We start from the raw sequence: 20,923 nt of genomic DNA on the forward strand, positions 1-20,923 counted from the left end.
ATTAGAGAGTTTAAGATTTAAAATAAATCCTTTGGTGCAAGTGATCATAATAAGATCAAATTCTCCCTCCTATTTGAGAAGGAGAAGCTAAAGTCAGATGTATCAGTATTAGTGGAGTAAAGTGCTTTACAGAGACATGAAAGGAGTTGGGAAAAAAATTGACTGGAAAAGAACACCGGCAAGGATGATAGCAGAGCAACAATGGCTGCAATTTGGAAAGCACAGGATATATACATCCCAAAGAGGAAGTAGTATTCTAAAGGCAAAATAACACAACTGTGGCTGACAAGAGAAGTCAAAACCAACATAAAAGCTAAAGAGAGGGCATATAATAGAGCAAAAATTAGTGGGAAGTTAGAGGATTGGGAAGCTTTTAAAAACCAACAGAAGGCAACTAAAAATGTCATTAAGGAAAAGATGGCATATGAAAATAAACTAGCCAATAATATTAAAGAGGATATCAAAAGTTTTTTTTCGGATACATAAAGTGTTAAGGAGAGGCAAGAATGGATATTAGACTGCTGGAAAATTATACCAGAGAGGTAGTAATGGGGGGGGGGGGGGGGGGGAAGAGGCAAGGAAAAGGTGGATGAACTGAATAAGTTTTTTTCATCAGTCTTCTCTGTGGAAAGACACGAGCCATATGGTGGAAGTTCTAGAATGTTAGGGGTCAGAAAGGTGTGAAGTTGCCATTACTAGGAAGAATGTTCTTGGAAAACTAAAAGGTCTGAAGGTAGATAAGTCACCTGGATCAGATGGTGTGCACCTCAGGTTTCTGAAAGAGGTGGCTGAAGAGATTTGAGGCATTAGTAATGATATTTCAAGAATCACTGGCATTCTGGAATAGTTCCTGAAGACTGGAAAATTGCAAATGTCACTCCACTTTTCAAGAAGGAAGAGAGGAAATTATAGGCAAGTTAGTCTGAACTCACTGGTTGGGAAGATGTTGAAATCGATTGTAAAGTATGTAGTTTCAGGGTACTTGGGGGCACATGCATAGTTTCCTCAAAAGAAAATCTTGTCAGACAAATCTGTTTGAATTCTTTGAAGAAAACAAGCAGGAGAGGCAAAGGCGAATAGGTTGATGTTGAGTACTTGGATTTTCAGAAGACCTTTGACAACGTGGATGCTTAACAAAATAAGAGCCCATGGTATTACAGGAAAGATACTTGCATGAATAAAACAGTGACTGATTGGCAGGAGACAAAGAGTGGGAATAAAGGGAGCCTTTTCTGGTTAGCTGCTAGTGATTAATTATGTTCCACAGGGGTCTGTCTTGGGATCGATTATTTTTACGTTGTATGTCAATGATTTGGATGATGGAATTGATGGCTTTGTTGCAAAGTTTGCAGGTGATACAAAGATAGGTGGAGGGATAGGTAGTTTTGAGGAAGTAGAGGCTATGGAAGGACTTAGATCAATTAGGAGACTGGGCAAAGGAGTGGCAGATGGAATACAATGTCAGAAAGTGTATGGTCATGCACTTTGGTAAAATAAATAAAAGGGTTGACTACTTTCTAAATGGAGAGAAAATCCAAAAATCTGAGGCACAAAGGGACTTGAGAGTCCGTGTACAGGATTCCCTGAAAGTCAATTTGCAGGCTGAGTCTAAGGCGCGTTGGGCAAATGCAATGTTAATGTTCATTTCAAGAGGACTGGAATATAAAAGCAAGGATGTAATGTTGAGGCTTTATAAAGCACTGGTGAGGCCTCACTTGGAGTATTGTGAGCGGTTTTGGGCCACTCATCTTGGAAAGAACACACTGACACTGGAAAGGGTTCAAAAGAGCTTCACAAGAATGATTCCAGGATTGAACGGCTTGTCACATGAAGAGCGTTTGAAGGCTCTGGGCCTGTATTCACTAGAATTCAGAAAAATGCATGTGGCCTAATTGAAACCTATGGAATGGTGAAAGGCCTTGATAGAGTGGATGGGGCAGGATATTTTCTCAGAAAAGAAGGGTGTCCTTTTAGAATGGAAATGAGGAGGAATGTCTTTAGCCAGAGAGTAATGAATCTGTGGAGTTTTTTGCCACAGGCAGCTGTGGAGGCCAAGTCTTCACATATATTTAAGGCAGAGCTTGATAGATTCTTGATCGGTCAGAACGTGAAGGGATACGGGGAGAAGGCAGGAGATTGGGCTGAAAGGAAGAATGGATCAGCCATGATGAAATGGCCTATTTGTTCTCCTATATCTTATGGTCTAAGACAACAACCAAGAACATCTAAAATAAATATTCACAAAATGCTGGAAGTACTGAGTGGGTCAGGTCACATCTGTGGGAGGAGAAACACAAGTTAACATTTCAGACTGAAGACATTTCGCCGAAATGAGATCAGCCCTGATGAAAGATATTGTACCTGAAAGCTTCATTTTTAGTTTTCCAGCTCATGCAGTTGATTAGATTTTCGAAAAGAATCATTTGTTACTTTTACACAAGTCGTTGTCTGAAACAATCATACATGTAAATCGAAAATGAAATCCTCTTGATCACCAAGAGATCCTATTAAATTGATTTATGAACCTCAAAATATTAAATTCTCATCGCTACCAAATAAATTTGCAGCAAATTAACATCTATCATAATTATTGTCTTATTGCTTTCAAATTTCATATGAGCAGTATTAACTTTCAGGATTTGTACAATGTTCGTCACCATTAACCATCCTCAGTAAACCCAGTTGTGACGCCATTAGCAGATTTCAGCCTTTTAACTCAAAGATCAAGAATGCCAACAATAAGTAATAAACGTAAAAGTAATAATTTTGACCGTGTGGTTGTTTTGCAAACTTTCTGCAAAGATGAAAATAATTTGTTTTTTGGTTGAATCTGTTAATACTAAGGTAAGCAAATAACATTTACTACTCTTAAACTCTAATGAATTTCCACAGTGGAAAAACACAGCCTGGTATGGGAACTTCAATGGTCAGGGGGCTGCAGCCAATTCCATCAAAATGACATCTCTTCCCACCCTCAAGAGCATCAAGCAGAAGTGATATCTCAGTCAGGTGACATCCATCATTAAGGACCCCCGTTATCCGGGCCACGCCCATTTCTCAATGCTGCCGTCAGGCAGAAGGCACAGGAGCCCGAAGACACACACCTCAAGATTCTACAACAGTTTCTCCCTCACTGTTATCCAGTTCTTGAACTGACTTGAAAAACCCCAACACTATTATTTCCTCTTTTTTCTCTCCCGCTCTCAACTTGTACTGATGTTATGTCTATTTTATTAACTTCTGTGGCGCAAGTTCTGAATAATTTATGTAAATTTCAGTTTGTGTGAACTTACATTTGTAATGTACTGCGCTGCTGCTGCACAATGCTTATTTTCATGGCATTTACACCCTGGGTGTAAATGGGCGGCGTGGGAGCATAGCAGTAATTGCAATCCCTGACAGTGCCAACTGTAAGATCTGAGTTCAATTCCAGCCCTTGCATGTTCTATCCATGAGCATGTGAGGTGCTCTGGTTTCCTTCCACATTTCTAAAACATATGGGTAAGGGTTAGTAAGTTGTGGGCATGTTATGTTGGCACTGGAAGCGTGGCAACACTTACAGACTGTGTTGGTCGTTGATGCAAACAATACATGTCACTGTATGTTCTGATCTACCTGTGACAAATAAAGGTAATCTTTCTTTTTTCTTTCTAACCTTTCTATGCATGCCCATGACAAAAGACATAATGTTACCTTTGTAAGAGACTTCAGCCCAAGAGCTGTGATCACTGCCCCTGTAGTTGCACTGACGTATGCTGTGCCCAGTTGGCTATATCAGATTTTAAAAAAAGACATTTAGTGTTAACACAAGCATAGTTTTTCTTTAAAGCAATAAGCTCCCTAGCCAAGATTTATCTCAAATTATGCTTCCAAATCTTAGAATCTGGCTTTTAATTTACATCAAAATAAGACAGTTGTTGGGTTTTTTTCTTGTTTCTTTATATAAAAGGAACCAACGTAAAACGAATTTGTAAGGTCTAATCCAGTCCAGAAAGAGAACACAGTAGCTGGCCCTTTCAGAATGAGTGTAATGCACCGAATTGTACTTTGGAGACAAGAGCATTGTATTTAACTCTATATTTAACCTATAGACAGAACCACGTAATGAACCAATGGAGCACATATTGACTCAAGCCCACGGTAACCACGTGCTTCTTTCCAAATGCAGTACATCCTCTTTTCTGGCCTGAAGTTGCATGGCTTAAAAAGCAACAGTGCATCCAACTCCACACTGAAGGAGCCCAAACCTACAGAGCCAGCAAACCGCTGACCAGGAAAACTGGGAACTTTAAAGTGTTTTTTTTTATGTTACTAGCATTCAGAGACATTTAAAAACTACTGATAGTGCAATAATCTTTAAATTATTTATTTTTTGAATAATTCAGTACATATCAATAAATGACTAACAGCAGAAGAAATTTATCTTCTGCTTCAGTCCGCTCTGCCACGAAGACTATTGAGATCAATGGGGGGGTCACAGACCTTGCACAAGGTCCGACTGTCATGAACTGGCCATAATGAACCCAGCGGACACGGATCCCGTACAACAGGCCCTCGCCAGTCAGGGCTACCTACTGGGTGCCCACAACCAACTACTTAGGGAGGTCACAGAAATCCTTCCGATGCTGTCCATGAATGTACGGAAGGTCAGTGAGCAGGTGGACCGAGTTTCCGCTTCCCTTTCTCTGTCCCCTCCAAGAATCCCGACTATCCAAACCGCACCGCTCCGGATGGCATCGCTGGGATCAGCAACACAGTCCCCTCGAGAGCCATACGTCCCCGAGCCCGAACCCTACACTGGAGACCTATGGGCCTTCCTGTTACAATGCTCTCTGGTCTTTGAGCTATAGTCACGTACCTACACCGGATAAATCCAAGATTGCGTACATCATGGGGCTGTTACGAGGGGATGCCTTGGCTTGGGCAACCGCAGTATGGGATAACAGACCAGAGGTTTGTTCCTCCTACCCCTCCATTGTTGCTGAAATGAGGAAGGCCTTCGAACAACCCGTTCACAATAAGGACACCGCTAAACTCTTGCTAACTCTTTGCCAGTGTTTGCGAAGCGTAGCAAGGTATTCCATCGAGTTCTGGACCTTAGTCACAGACTCAGGGTGGAATGACGAGGCCCTGCAGGAGGTGTTTCAACAGGGCCTCTCAGACAAGATAAAGGACAAACTGGCAGCGAGGGACGACACGGACTGTCTGATCTCGCTAGCCACTAGATTAGATAATCGACTTCAAGAGCAGCTGAGAGAAAGAACTAGTCGCCCCGCTCCTTGGGGAAGCCCACAGTCCACCTTATCAGTCCCAGCCAGCCTCCCTTCTCCAGCCACTTCAAGTGTGGCTCCTACTCTGACCGTCCCCACCACCCTGGGGAAGAAACCGATGCAGCTGGGACGGAACCGGCTCTCCCCGGCCAAAAGACATCGGAGGTGGAGAGCTGGGGATTGTTTTTATTGTAGCCAGCCAGGACACTTCCGGGATACCTGCCCTCAGTGGCCAAAAGGGAGGGCTCATCAGTGAAAAAGGTGGCCCTGGTGAGCCGAACAAAACTCCCTTCAGCCCCCCAGACTGGGATGCAGATCCCGGCTACCGTGAATTACCAATGACAGCCTCTGTCCCTATCCACTTTGGTGGATTCCGGTACCGAGAGCAATCTGCTGGATGAAGACATAGCTTCCCAGGCAGGAATACCTCGCGAACCACTAACTACCCCCCTGGAGGCTCGGGCCCTGGGCAGAAAACTGCTGGCTCAGGTGGCCACCCCTGACGATTCAGTCTCATTTGTTCACCTCAAGCCCCAGTAGTTCTAGGGTACCCATGGCTGACCCAACGCAATCCCCACATTGACTGGTCTACCGGGAGGATAGCCAAATGGAGCCAGTCTTGCCATGCCAACTGTCTGCGAACAGCCCCATCTCCCAGGGAAGCTACTGTGACCTTGCCTGTCCCAGAACCCCTCGAATTGTCCCGAGTCCCCACAGAGTACCATGACCTGGGACCGGTATTCAGTAAACAACGGGCCCTTTCCCTGCCTCGGCACCGCACATGATTGTGCCATCGACCTTCTCCCCGGGGCCTCACTACTACCAGTCACCTTTTTAACCTATCCCGACCGGAGAGAGAGGCCATGGAGAAGTACATCAGTGAGTCTCTCACGGCGGGCATTATCAGACCTTCATCTTCCCTGGTAGGCGCCGGTTTCTTCTTTGTAGAAAAGAAGGACGGGTCATTTCATCCTTGTATTGATTAATGAGGCCTAAATAGTATAACAGTAAAGAATAAGTACCCTTTACCCCTCATTAGTTCGATTTTTGAACCACTGCACGGAGCCACTATTTTCTCAAAGCTGGACCTTCGTAACGCCTACCATCTAGTCAGGGTGAGGGAGGGGGACGAGTGGAAGATGACCTTTAATACCCCTCTGGGGCACTTCGAATATTTGGCCATGCTATTTGGCCTCATCAATGCTCCCGCCATTTTTCAAGACCTCATTAATGACGTACTGAGGGACTTTATTAATCGGTTCGTATTTGTTTACCTCGATGATATCCTGATATTTTCTAGCACCCCCCAAGAACACGTTCACCATGTCTGTCGTCCGCCAGAGACTGTGGGAAAACCAGTTATTTGTGAACACGAGTTCCATGTTCCTTTGGTCAGCTTCCTGGGTTATATCATTGAGAGCAGGCAGGTGAAAGCAGACCCTGAGAAGATCCGGGCAGTGGAAGAATGGCCTAGGCCCACGACCCGTAAACAACTTCAACGATTCCTGGGGTTTGCAAATTTCTACCGCTGATTTATCAGAGACTACAGTCGAGTGGTGCCCCTCCCCTTACCTCGCCAACTACCCCCTTCTGTTGGTTGAAGCTGACTTGGCATTCACGAACCTGAAGAGGCGTTTCACCACCGCTCCCATCCTGGTCCATCCGGACCCAGCCCGTCAAATCATTGTTAAGGTGGACGCCTCTGACTCCAGGATAGGAGCAATCCTGTCTCAACGATCAAATTCGGACGAAAAGCTTCACCCCTGTGCCTTCTATTCTCGCTGACTGTCCCCCGCCGAGCGGAATTACGATGTGGAGAATCGGGAACTCCTGGCGGTCAAACTAGCAATGGAAGAATGGAGGCACTGGCTGGAGGGGGCAGAACAACCGTTTGTGGTATGGACTGATCATACAAACCTGGGGTATATTCAGACAGCCAAACATTTGAACTCCCGCCAGGCCCGTTGGGTGTTATTTTCTGTACGGTTCAAGTTTTCCCTCACATATCGTCCAGGGTCCAAGAACAGGAAGCTGGACGCACTCCCGCCAATACGACTCCAAGGAGGACACTTCCAGCCCAGGGCCTGTCCTCCCACCATCCCGCCCCTCACTTGGGAGATCGAGTCCAAAATAAAAGAAGCCCAATGGGATGACCCAAACCTGGCAATGAACCCAGCGATCTCCTGTATGTGCCCGTTTCCATCAGGCCTCAGGTTCTCCAATGGGGGTACATGTCTCGGTTCGCCTGCCACCCTGGGAGTGATCGGTCCCAAGCGCTCCTGAAAAGACACTTTTGGTGGCCGTCCATGGAGGCGAATACCCGTTCCTATGTCTCGGCCTGTTCCATCTGTGCCCAGGGAAAAGCCTCTCATCGACCACCTGCGGGTTTACTTCGTCCTCTACTTGTCCCTGGTCGTATATCACCCCGGACTTCAACACCGGTCTACCCCCTTCACATGGGAACACCACCGTACTCACCGTGGTAGACCGGTTCTCCAAAGCGGTGCACTTCGTCGCCCTCCCTAAACTCCCTTCCTCTCAAGAAACCGCAGATCTTCTCATCCGCCACATCTTCCGCCTCCACGGAAACCCCACAGACATCGTCTCCGATCGAGATCCCCAGTTCGTCTCACAGGTATGGAAGGCCTTCTGTCAAACCTTAGGTGCATCGGTCAGCCTGTCATCCGGCTTCCACCCCCAGGTGAACCGGCAGACAGAACGGGTCACCCAAGACCTGGAGGCGACGCTACATTGTGTAACGGCAGACAACCCGTCGACCTGGAGCGACCACCTCCCGTGGGTTGAGTATGCCCAACAACCCTCTGGTGAGCTCTGCCATTGGGAGGTCTCCACTTGAGTGTTCCCTGGGGTACCAACCCCCGCTGTTCCCCGCGCAAGAAGAGGAGATTGCAGTACCATCGGTTCAGGACCATATTGATCGGTGCCTTAAGGTTTGGGAGAAGACACGCACGGCCCTGCTCAGATCAGCAGAAGACAGCCAACCGACATTGGACTCCAGCGTCTGAGTACCAACCGGGGCAGATGGTTTAGCTTTCATCATCCAAGGACCTCCCGCTCAAGAACGAGCATAGGAAACTCACCCCTCGCTTCCTGGGACCATTCAAGGTTGAAAGTGTTATTAATCCCGCAGCGGTCCGCCTAAAACTGCCAAGATCTATGCGTATCCACCCGACTTTTCAAGTTTCCCAGGTAAAGCCAGTTTCCGTCAACTCCTCATGTCCCCCGGCTGAGACTCCCCCAGCTGCCCGTATCATCGACAACCATCCGGCATACACCGTCCGAAGACTACAGGATGTGCATCGAAGGGGCAGGGGTTTCCAATACCTGGTAGATTGGGAAGGGTATGGTCCAGAAGAGAGTTCCTGAGTCTCCCACTCCTTCACCCTAGACCCTTTCCTCATCCAGGACTTTTATCGGGACCATCCAGACAGGCCTGGAGGATCACCTGGAGGTTCCCGTTGTGGGAGGGGTTCTGTCATGGTCCCTTCTGGCAATCCCCCATCTTGCTATTTACCTCAGGAATTGGGCCTCAATCCCCTCGTTTAGTTTCCAATCATTCCCAGGTTCCACTAACTGCACATCTGCTTTCCATCAGAAAGTGCAGGATAAAGATCCTGTGATCACAACAAGGAGCTGCCAGTTCGTTGGTCGACTCCGGTGTGAGTAACCTCATTTCATGGTTCTTAGGACTGCCAGTTCTAAGTCTAGCATCACTCCTAGATACCGATTCCACACTTGCTACGTCAATAATGCCTCCTGACTCTGCCTCCGCACCCATGTTCGTCCACCGCCACACTCGTGTAACACCAACCCAGCACAAGATCACAGAGGAGATTCCCCTGTGCAAACACGCAGAGCTTCACCATTAAACAGAGTCTAGGCCAGGGATGGAGCACACTGACAGGTATTGCAGTGTTGTTCAGTAAGTATAACTTTTCCACATTTAGAACTACTAGCATCAATTAGTGAGATCAATTAGTAGCAAACAATACTCACTATGAGACACAAAAAACTTAACCTTTCCTTCTGTGAAAGTCTGAATGGTGCCATATGATAAGTCAGCCACTCAGACAACTTCTGAAATCAAATGCTGTAGCTCTGTAAAACTCTGGTTAGAGCACACCTGGAGCATTACGTTACGCTCGGATTGCATTATAGGAAGGATGTGGAAGCTTTAGAGAGGGTCCAGTGAAGATTTACCAGGGTGCTGCTGGATTGGAGAACATGTCTTAGGAGGGGAGATGGAGCAGGCTAAAGCTTTTCTCTTTGGAGTGAGAGCTGACTTGACAGAGGAGTACAAGACGATAAGAGGCACACAGAGAGCGACACACACAAAATGCTGGAGGAACTCAGCAGGCCAGGCAGCATCTGTGGAAAAGAGTGAACAGTCAGCATTTCGGGCTGAGACCCTTCATCGGGACTGAAAGAGAGAGATTAGAGGTCAGAGTTAGTAGGTGGGGGGGGGGGAGGAGAGAAAGAAGTACAAGGTTGTAGGTGATAGTATCAAGTGGCAGTAAATCAAGGCTTGCTGTGTTGTCTAGAAGACATTTCACAACTCATCTGAGAGACTTCCTCAGTTCTGATCCATGCTGGGTAGTTTTCCAGTTTGTAAACTCTGAGTTGTTTAAAGGTTTAGCAATCATGTGAGGGTCGTTAACAGTCATAGAGGTAAAGAGAGGGTCATTAATCTCATCTTTGCATGAATGGAGGTGTGAACTGTTGTGGAGATGCTGGGGTAGAGATGCAAGGACTGCATTGTAAGTAGCTGATAGGTGGTGTCATACCCCATCCCCTCTGTTCAGGGATGGGTTTTCCAGTTTGAAAAAGATAGCTTCTGTAACCCCTCCTTCAAACCACCTGTCCTCCCTGTCCAAAATGTGCTCATTGTTATCAAAGGAGTGTCCTTTGTCCTCCAGGTGTAGTCGCATTAAACAGGCATCAGCTGCCTTTGGGAGACTTCTGCATAGTCTTTCAGAACAGGAGCCTTCGTCCCTCCACAAAGGTCGCTGTATACCAGGCGGTCTGTGTCACCACCTTCCTTTATAGCTGTGTAGCTTGGGTAACCTACAGCCGTCACATCAAGTCCTCGGGGCGCTTCCACATAAGATACACAGCTGAGTCTTGGCCTGAGGCGTTAGCCCTCCCATGTTGGGCCATCCGTTTATGAAGTGGTTGTTTTGTCTCACCGATATACTGTGTTGCTCTCATTGCATTGCTCAGCATATACAATATTGCTCTGTTTATGTCTGGGTGTAGGATCCATGGGGTGGACAAGTTTCTGGCTGAGTGCGTCTGTAGGTTTGAAAAATGCAGGGATTTGGTGTTTGTTGAAAATCCTTCTGTATTTCTCTGAAACTCCAGCTACATATGGGATAACTATGTTTCTCCGTCTGCTTTGCCCCTTACATTTGTCAACTGGGCTGATGTTCCTGCTGGTACGATGCCACCTATCAGCTACTTACAATGCAGTCCGAACATCTCTACCCGTGTCCCCACAACAGTTCACACTTCCATTCATACAAAGATAAGACCAATTACCTCATTACCTCTACGGCTCTTAATGACCCTCACATGATTGCTATACCTTTAAACAACTCGGAGTTTATAAGCTGGAAAACTACCCAGCATGGATCTGAACCGAAGAAGCCTCTCAGATGAGTGGCTTCTGGACAACACCACAAGTCCTACACCGCCTTGATCTACAATGACCTGGATGACTGGGAACCTTCATAGGTGATAGGTGAAACCAAGAGTGGAAAAAGGGTGAAGTAAGGAGCTAGGAAGTTGATTGGTAAAATAAATAAAGGGCTGGAGAAGGGGGAATCTGTTAGGAGAGGACAGAAGGCCATGGAAGAAAGGGAAGGGGGAGGAGCACCAGAGCGAGGTGCTGGGTAGGTAAGGAGATAAGGTGAGAGAGGGAAATGGGAACAGTGAAGGAGAAGGGTTGGGGTGGGAAAGAGGCAATTATCAGAAGTTTCAGAAATCGATGTTCAAATCAGATAGAGAACAGCCAGTGCCTTTTCCCCCCAGCGCAACAATGACTAACACCAGATGACATCCTTTTAAAGTGAATGGAGGAAACTTTACGGGAGACATCAGAGGTAGAATTGTTATTTACGCAGAGCGTGGCAAGTGTCTTGAGTGCACTGCCAGAGGGTGGTGGTACAGGCAGATACTTTGGGGACGCTTAAGAGACTACTAAACAAACACATGGATGAAAGAAAACATGGAGGGTTATGTTCTGTGTAGATTGAGCATGGAATGGGTTTATGCAAGTTGCCACAACATTGTGGGCTGAACAGCCTGAACTGGGCTGCAGTGTTCTATGTTCAAACTGATTATGCATTATTTTAGAAGTCATTTCCACTGACTCTTAATTCCTGGTGTTTTACGTAGGACTGAATGCCTTTTGAGGTGTGGATTGTAACTGACCCCAAGCAGCACATGATCACCAGTGACATTTCTGGCATGTATTTGGCATTCTCTTTGCAATATCATTGAATATAAAGAACCACATAGTTTTGTTCCCTATTACAGCAACCCACACGTATTTACAAAACAAAGAAAGGCTGCGATTTATTACTGAAAGAGAATAGCAAGAATGCAGATGGAAAAAAAATCACAAATGAATTAAGAGTTTTTCCTTTCAAGATAAAATTGATTCACATGTGCAGCTTTAACTTCTTCAGCCCGTTAGTTAATTTCAATGTATTAAATATCCCATTAAGTTATTATGCAAAGGACATTTATACAAACCTGCGCATTGGCACAGAGATTATATTATTTCATGAAAATATTTTTTATTTTTTTATTTATTAAATTTTAGAAATTACAAGGAATAAATGTGATAATAAAATAGTAAGAAAAATAATGTTGACCCTCCCCCCTCCCCTTAACCCTCCCCCCCTTAACCCTTATCTAAAAAAAAGAAAGGGAAAAAAAGAAAGAAGAAAAATATTTTAAGTCCTTTCACTGGAATTATTCCAGAGTTGCCTACCCCACTGTCAGTGGTGCGTCTCCACTCCTGTTGGTGTAGTTAACGATTGCATTGAAGGACTGGTTGGCCCATTGCCAAAAGACTACTGCCGGTGTTGTCCTAGAAACAATGATTACAAGAATTACACCCTGAGCACAACAGTTTGTCATCATTTGTAAGTACATTCAGAATGTCAGCTCCATGAACTACATTTAGATTGCTGCAATAAGTTTTCACTTCTATTACCTTAATAAAGTTCAAAGTAGATTTAATATCAAAGTACATATATGTTGCCATATGCAACCTTAAGATTCATTTCCTTGCAGGCGTTTGCAGAAAACAAGAAATACAACAGAATTTTGTGAAAAATATGCAATCACAAAGACTGACAAATAACCTATGTGAACAAGAAGCCAAACTGTATAAGTCAAACTAACACACGAGTTGTAGAAAGACTGAGAGTAAGCTTGTTGGTTATGGAATCAGTCAGAGTTATGGTGAGTGAAGTTATGCACACCAGTTCAGGAGTCTGATGGTTGTACTGTACTGAACCAGGCGGTGTGGGATACAGGCTTCTGACTCCTGTCCAGTGGTAGTAGCAAGAAGAGGGCACGGCCTGGATGGTGATCTGAAATGTACTGAAAACTATCTTGTTTGAGATCACAGCAGGGTACTACAAAATACCCAAAAACTGTGAGACCGTCCAATTTGATGTAGATGTCAAAATCAGAGTATTTGTTAAGTATTGCTGGTCAAAGAAATTCAAGTAATTCATAAAAGCATCCATAATTCTTAAGGGCTTGACAGACTGGATGCTGAGAAGGTGCTTCCCTCGTGGAGAAACCCAGGACCAGGTGGCACAGCTTCATATTCAGGATGGACTGTTTAGATTGGAGATTAGGAGAAATTTCCACATTCAGAGTTGTCTACCTAAATAAAGGGATATGGAACCTCAGTCACCTCAATACACAGAAGTACCAACTAGAGAAGGGGCAGTGTTAGATCTTCTGTTAGGGAATGAAATAGTTCAGGTGACGGAGGTATGTGTTGGGGCGCACTTCGGATCCAGTGATCACAATGCCATTAGTTTCAATATAATTATGGAGAAGGATACGACTGGACCCAGGGTTGAGATTTTTGATTAGAGAAGGGCTAACTTTGAGGAGATGCGAAAGGATTTAGAAGGAGTGGATTGGGACAATTTGTTTTATGGGAAGGATGTAATAGAGAAATGGCAGTCATTTAAAGGTAAAAGTTTGAGGGTACAGAATCTTTATGTTCCTGTTAGGTTGAAAGGAAAGGTTAAAAGTTTGAGAGAGCCATGGTTTTCAAATGATACTGGAAACTTGGTTCCGAAAAAGAGGGAGATCTACAATAAATACAGGCAGCATGGAGTAAATGAGGTGCTCGAGGAATATAAAGAATGTAAGAAGAATCTTAAAGAAATTAGAAAAGCTAAAAGAAGATACGAGGTTGCTTTGGCAAGTAAGTAAAATAAATCTAAAGGGTTTCTACAGTTATATTAATAGCAAAAGGATAGTGAGGGATAAAATTGGTCCCTTAGAGAATCAGAATGGACAGCTATGTGCAGAGCCAAAAGAGATGGAGGGAGATTTTGAACAATTTCTTTTCTTCGGTATTCACTAAGTAGAAGGATTTTGAATTGGGTAAGGTAAGGGAAACGAGTAGGGTAGTTATTGAAACTATGATGATTAAAGAAGAGGAAGTACTGGAGCTTTTAAAGAATATAAAATTAGATAAGTCTCCAGATCCTGACAGGATATTCCCTAGGACCTTGAGGGAGGTTAGTGTAGAAATAGCAGGGGCTCTGACAGAAATATTTCAAATGTCATTAGAAACGGGGATGGTGCCGGAGGATTGGCGTATTGCTCATGTTGTTCCATTGTGTAAAAAGGGTTCTAAGAGTAAACCTAGCAATTATAGGCCTGTAACTTTGACGTCAGTGGTGCGTAAATTAATGTAAAGTGTTCTTAGAGATGGTATATATAATTACCTGGATAGACAGGGTCTGATTAGGAACAGTCAACATGGATTTGTGCGTGGAAGGTCATGTTTGACAAATCTTATTGAATTTTTTTTGAAGAGGTTACTAGGAAAATTAACAAGGGTAAAGCAGTGGATGTTGTCTATATGGACTTCAGTAAGGCCTTTGACAAGGTTCCACACGGAAGGTTAGTTAGGAAGGTTCAATTGTTAGGTATTAATATGGAAGTAGTAAAATGGATTCAACAGTGGCTGGATGGGAGATGCCAGAGAGTAGTGGTGGATAACTGTTTGTCAGGTTGGAGGCCGGTGACTAGTGGTGTGCCTCAGGGATCTGTACTGGGTCCAATGTTGTTTGTCATATACATTAATGATCTGAATGATGGGGTGGTAAATTAGATTAGTAAGTAGGCAGATGATAGTAAAATAGGTGGCGTTGTGGATAATGAAGTAGGTTTTCAAAGCTTGCAGGGAGATTTGGGCCAGTTAGCAGAGTGGGTTGAAAGATGGCAGATGGAATTTAATGCTGATAAGTGTGAGGTGCTACATTTTGGTAGGAATAATCCAAATAGGACATACATGGTAAATGGTAGGGCATTGAGGAATGCAGAAGAACTGAGTGATCTGGGAATAATGGTGCATAGTTCCCTGAAGGTGGAATCTCATGTGAATAGGGTGGTGAAGAAAGCTTTTGGTATGCTGGCCTTTATAAATCAGAGCATTGAGTATAGGAGTTGAGATGTAATGTTAAAATTGTACAAGGCATTGGTGAGGCCAAATTTGGAGTATTGTGTACAGTTCTGGTCACTGAATTATTGGAAAGATGTCAACAAAATAGAAAGAGTACAGAGGAGATTTACTAGAATGTTACTTGGGTTTCAACACCCAAGTTACAGAGAAAGATTGAACAAGTTAGGTCTTTATTCTTTGGAGCGTAGAAGGTTGAGGGGGGGACTTGATAGAGATATCTAAAATTATGAGGGGGATAGATAGAGTTGACATGGATAGGCTTTTTCCATTGAGAGTAGGGGAGATTCAAACAAGAGGACATGAGTTGAGAATTAAGTGGCAAAAGTTTAGGGGTAACACGAGGGGGAATTTCTTTACTCAGAAGCTGTGTGGAACGAGCTTCCAGTAGAAGTGGTAGAGGCAGATTCAATTTTGTCATTAAAAAAAAAAATTGGATAGGTATATGGACAGGAAAGGAATAGAGGGTTATGGGCTGAGTGCAGGTCAGTGGGACTAGGTGAGAGTAAGCATTCGGCACGGACTAGAAGGGCCGAGATGGCCTGTTTCCATGCTGTAATTGTTCTATGGTTATATTGGGTAGATTCACTGCTTCAACATCTTGGCCTGAAACATTAACTGTTTACTCTTTTCCATAGATGCTGCCTTGCCTGCTGAGTTCCTCCAGCACTTTGTCTGTCAAGAGGTTCAATTGTTGTCAGACAAAACATCAGAATGGGGAAGAAATATTATCTAAATGATTTTGACCATGATATGACTGTTGGTAGGTCAGAAGGGAATGGCCAGATTGACTCAGGCTGCCAGGAAGGTGACAGTATATCTAATAACCATGCATCACAATAGAGGTGTACAGAAGAGCCATTTCTGAATGCACAACACAGCAAAGCTTGAAATGGATGAACTTGAGCAGCAGAAGACCACAAACATACACATTAGTTGCCAGTTTATTAGGTACGTCCTATACCTAATAGAGTAGCCACTGGGTGTAAATCAATGGATTTCTGGTCAGTGGGGAAATCAGGAGTTAGGGATTGTGCTGGAAAATAGCCCTGATGATGAGCAGTCCCAATTTTGATGATTTGTGCACCAGACGAAAGGTTGTATAGCTTACTCCTGATCATTCCCAAAAAGTCAACTGTTTATTTCCCTCCATAGATTGTCTGGCCTGATGAGATCCCTCAGCATTTTATGTGTCTGTGTTGCTACGCTGGATCATTTTCCTTATGAAGCCAGCTTTAAAGTATCCTTCCTTACTTTTCACATCAAGGATAAAGAATGAGCATAGCACTGAACACTTGCCCGGGGGAACTGAGCAATCAGCAGCTTGTGATGCATCATGTACCTCGTTCTACCTGTCCAAACACAGTCCAACTTTTTACTAGGTTGACTTTTGACCATAAAGAAAATAACTCTCTTCCATCAAGGTATGTCACAATCAAGGCATGTTCCATCAAGGTATGACACAAGCAGCAACTTTTAATTAATGTGATACAAGCTTTATCAACCTACATCAGTGGGACACACAAGGGAAAATACATTTTCCCTTCCTATTCCGAGCTGTAGGAGGAATGCTGTATACTGAGGCTATCATCTTTGAAAGAACACATTAAACTGAGATACTAGCAGCCTTTATACTTCATGGTATTTGCATATTTTCTTAAGACATTCTGTGTGCCACAGTTCCCGAGGAGACTTTGGATTGAGCAGCAGGAGAGAGTTTAAAAGCAGCAAACAAGGCCAGTTGAGATATTCTGCGCATCACAGTTCCTAAGGAGATGGACTGTGCACAATTAACAGTTGGCAAAAGCCAATAAAAAGAAGTTAGGTTTAAGTGGAGCAACCGTTGTGGGACTGGGCCAGTGTTAGATTGGGGAGTTCGGTCTTTGGTTCACAGAGGATTTGACAAGGAGAAATGAAGGCTGTAGGTACATTCTTTTCATTTAATTTTTCTTTCTTTCTTTCTCATTGTACAGGTAGAGCAGTGGGGATGTCGGGCAGGATAGTGGAATGCTCTTCTTGCAGGATGTGGGAGGGCAGGGAGACCACCTGTGTCCCTCACTGCTACACCTGCAAGAAGTGCACTTAGCTGCATCTTCTAACACTCTGTTAAGGAGTGGGAGCTGGAACCGGACAAACTCCGGATCATTCAGGAGGCAGAGGGGATCACAGACAGGACACACAGGGGGGGGTAGTTCCACCCAAGGTGCTGGACACAAGTAACTGAGTGACCTTCAGGAGGGGGAAAAGGGGGTAAGCAGTCAGTGCAGAGTCCTCCTGTGGCCATTCCCCTCAGTTACATGTATACCACTTAGATATTATTGGGGGGGGGGGGGGGGGGTTATGACCTAGCAGAGGAAGGCCACGACAGTCAATGAGTGTGACTCTGTGGCTCAGAAGGGAAGGAGGGAGAAGAGGCAAGCTGTAGTGATAGGAGATTCATCAGTTAGGAGAACAGACAGGAGGTTCCTGGATGGTATGTTGGCTCCTAGTGCCAGGGCCAAGGACATCTCAGATGGAGTCCACAGCAATCTTAAGTGAGAGGGTGAGCAGTCACAGGTCATGGCCCACGTCAGTAACAGTGACAAGAGCAGGAAGGGGGACAAGGTCCTACAAAGTGAGTTCAGGGAGTTAAGTGCTTGTCCTGTGGGGAAATGCCTTTTTCTGATTGTCAAAAAATGGATTGTAGCCTTTTTCCAGACATATGGTTTTTTTGGGGGTTTTTTTAATTGCCTGTTCCTTTTCCATTTTCATGTTTGATGGTTGAAGTTCTGTTGTGTTCAGTTAGTTTTATCTGTGCAGAGGAGGTTTTTTTTTTGGTGGCTGATGTTCTTGTTCTGTTTTGGGTGGGGGTTGATGGTCAGGATACCTTTTTTGTTTGGGAGGGGGTGGGTGTGATGTTTTTCTCTGAACAACTCATGTTCTTTCAATGTTTTGTGGCTATCTGGAGAAGACAAATTTCCAAGTTGCACGGTACATGTTTTGATAATAAATGGACCTTTGAACTTTTGAGGACAGGCCTGGTCCTTGGGTTGAGATTTTACATTAGAGAAAGACCAATTTTGATGGTATCAGAAAGGATCTGGCAAGTGTGGATTGGAACATGCTGTTTTCTGGCAAAAATGTACTTGGTAAGTGGGAGGCTTTCAAAAGTGAATTTTTTAAGAGAATAGAGTTTCTATGTTCCTGTCAGAAAAAATCAAAAATAACAGGTTTAGGGAACCTTGGTTTGAGAGATACTCAGACCCTGGTTAATGAAAAAAGAAGGGGCATAGCAGGAATAAGCAGGCTGGAACAAATGAGGTACTCAAGTATAACAAATGCAGGATAACACACAAGGAAATCAGGAGGACGAGTAGACACAGTGTTCGTCTAGCAGACAAGGCAAAGAAGAATCCCAAGGGCTTCTATAGATACATCAAGAGCAGAAGTATAGCAAGGGACAAAATTGATCATTCGGAAGATCAGAGAGTTATCTATGCAGGGAGCCAAAAGAGATGGAGGAAGATCCTAAATTTGTTTTTTTGCATCTGTATTTACTTGGGAGATGGACAGAGACTATAGAAGTCAGACAAAGCAGCAGCAATACCTATATAAATTACAGAAGAGGAGATGTGTGTTGCCCTGAGACAAATTAGTGTGGATAAATCCCCAGAACCTGACAAGGCGTTCCCTCGGACCCTGTGGGAGACTGGTGCTGAAATTGCAGGAGCCCTAGTAGACATATTTAAAACATCCTTAGCCATGGGTGAGGTGCCGGGGGATTGGAGAACAGCTAATGTTGTTTAATTGTTTAAAGTTGCTTTAAGAAATAAGCCAGGAAATTATAGGCCAATGAACCTGACATCAGTAGTGGGCAACACACACAAAATGCCGGAGAAACTCAGCAGGCCAGGCAGCGTCTATGGAAAAGAGTACAGTTGATGTTTAGGGCCGAGACCCTTCAGCAGGACTCAGCCGTCCCCTGGTCTTAGACTCTTCCAATATCAGAAGCATCCTCTCCACTTACATTCTTATCTAGGCCCTTCATGGTCAGGAAGAAGGAAACTCCATCCTTATAAACAAGGTTGTTCAGGGCCACAGAGGTAGTTCAGCAGTAGCTATCTTAGCAGTGGTTGAAAACATTGTTGTAAATCCTTCAAAAAACCCCGAAATGTTTTTGCAGTGAGAATAGAGTACAACAATTAAGTTCAGATCACTGATTATGTGTAAGTCATCTTCACAAAGACTGCAACTGTGGACTCTGAAGAAACATTGTTACCGATCGGTTTCTACGTTTAACAATGCACGTGCTGAAGCTTCTATCAACCTTACTGCAATCATGAGTACCAATGTGTTGTAGTCATTACATCAGCAAATGTCAAATTACTTCGAATCAGATTTACACAACATGGAACAGAGGACCTTCAGCTCACTCTACTGTGCTGACCAAGTTGCCTGCACTTGGCCCACATCTCTCTTAGCCTTTCTTATCCAAGTAGCTGAATAAGTGTCTTTTAAACATAATTATCCTCTCTCTCCCACCTCCTCTGGCAACTCATCCCACATACTCCATGTCAAAAGCTTCACCCTCAGTTCTTCTTTAAATTCTTCCCATCGCACCTTAAATCCATGCTCTCTTTGTCTGAGATTCACCTCTGTGTGGACTAGGACTGTGAATGTTCACCCCATCTCTGCACCAGTGAAAGGACAAAGGTATACTACAAGTCATTTGTGACTTATTTGTCCGAACAAGCTGGATCATAAAGCAGTCCAGTGTGATGTCGCCAAGGTGTACATTGTAGCAATAAGGTCAGAGTGGAAATAAATTCCCCATTCTCCAATTAAGTTCAAAGTCAATTATTATTAAAATACATATGTCACCATATACAACCCTGAGATTCATTTACTTGTGGGTATATTCATTAAATAAATCCACCGATTCTACTGCTATGTCTTCAACGAATGAACACACAGTTCTAACACCGAAATCGAAGAACAGCATGCTACAAATCAGGGAAGGCAGTACCTGTAGAATGAGAGGCAAAGTTACGGTTTCAGCTCAAAGGCCCTTCATCAGAACTGGGAAGGAGCGAAATCAAGTTACTTTTGAAACTTGCCTGTAAAAGGTCAGCATGCAACCAGTTATGGACATATTCATGGGAACCTGCGCAGACATCCGTCCAATCAGAATCATCTTCTCCCCGGTGTCTGGATGGAAGGCGGAATCATAGAGGTACTTAGCGTGCCAGAGCTTATCTTCTGTCAGTCCTGGTTGGCTCTTGCCATGCCTACGAAAAATAAAAAGAGAAGCTAGAACTGTACGCATGGAGTACTGATCATGCATACAGAAATGTTTACAAAGATAATATTCTTCACGATTAAATGCTATTGAAGTAATTGTAAATAATTTAATTTTGGTGTGAGCCTCAATGTCTAAATAAATTACTTCCTGACAACTAATTACTTCCTGACATTTTGGTTAGATTTCAAAAGCTCTGAACAGGAGCAAAAGGATGGTAGTTCTGAGAGTGATGGGTGTGGGCAATTGCCTTTTATTGTGGGGTAAGGAGGAGCAATAGAGCCTTCACTATGATCACTTTGCACTACAGTAGATCTCTGTGATATGTCGCTCTTGTGAACGCTGCTAATCTGATGCTCAGAGCCTGTGATGCTGCTGTCAGCCTGTGCTTGCACGTACTTGTGCACTGACGATAAACTCAGCTTTGAATTTCACAGCTCAAAATTCCATGCTCAACATGGAGATGTGAGACTACAGACGCTGGAATCTGGAACAGCAAGCGATCAGCTGGAGGAACTCGGTGGAGCAGCATCTATGGGGTGGGGAACTGTCAACGTTTTGTATACACGTAATGCAGGGTTTCTAACCAAAACATCACAAATTCTTGTCCTCCCACAGAAGCTGCTC

General features: G+C 44.2%; 1 protein-coding gene across 2 annotated transcripts in view; it reads right to left on the reverse strand.

Annotated features, from left to right (window-relative positions):
* sfxn3 (sideroflexin 3) overlaps positions 1 to 20,923 on the reverse strand; it is a 74,326-nt gene that overhangs the window by 34,702 nt on the left and 18,701 nt on the right. For both annotated transcript variants that reach the window (XM_073026876.1, XM_073026874.1), the window contains exons 3-5: positions 20,115 to 20,285; positions 12,289 to 12,387; positions 3,694 to 3,769 (exon numbers count right to left, since the gene is read on the reverse strand). In XM_073026876.1, the coding sequence (XP_072882977.1) occupies positions 3,694 to 3,769; positions 12,289 to 12,387; positions 20,115 to 20,285 (346 nt within the window). The remainder of the gene's footprint in view (positions 1 to 3,693; positions 3,770 to 12,288; positions 12,388 to 20,114; positions 20,286 to 20,923) is intronic.

The sequence above is a fragment of the Hemitrygon akajei genome, chromosome 23 (genome assembly GCF_048418815.1).
Source record: "Hemitrygon akajei chromosome 23, sHemAka1.3, whole genome shotgun sequence".
Classification (NCBI taxonomy): Eukaryota; Metazoa; Chordata; class Chondrichthyes; order Myliobatiformes; family Dasyatidae; genus Hemitrygon; species Hemitrygon akajei.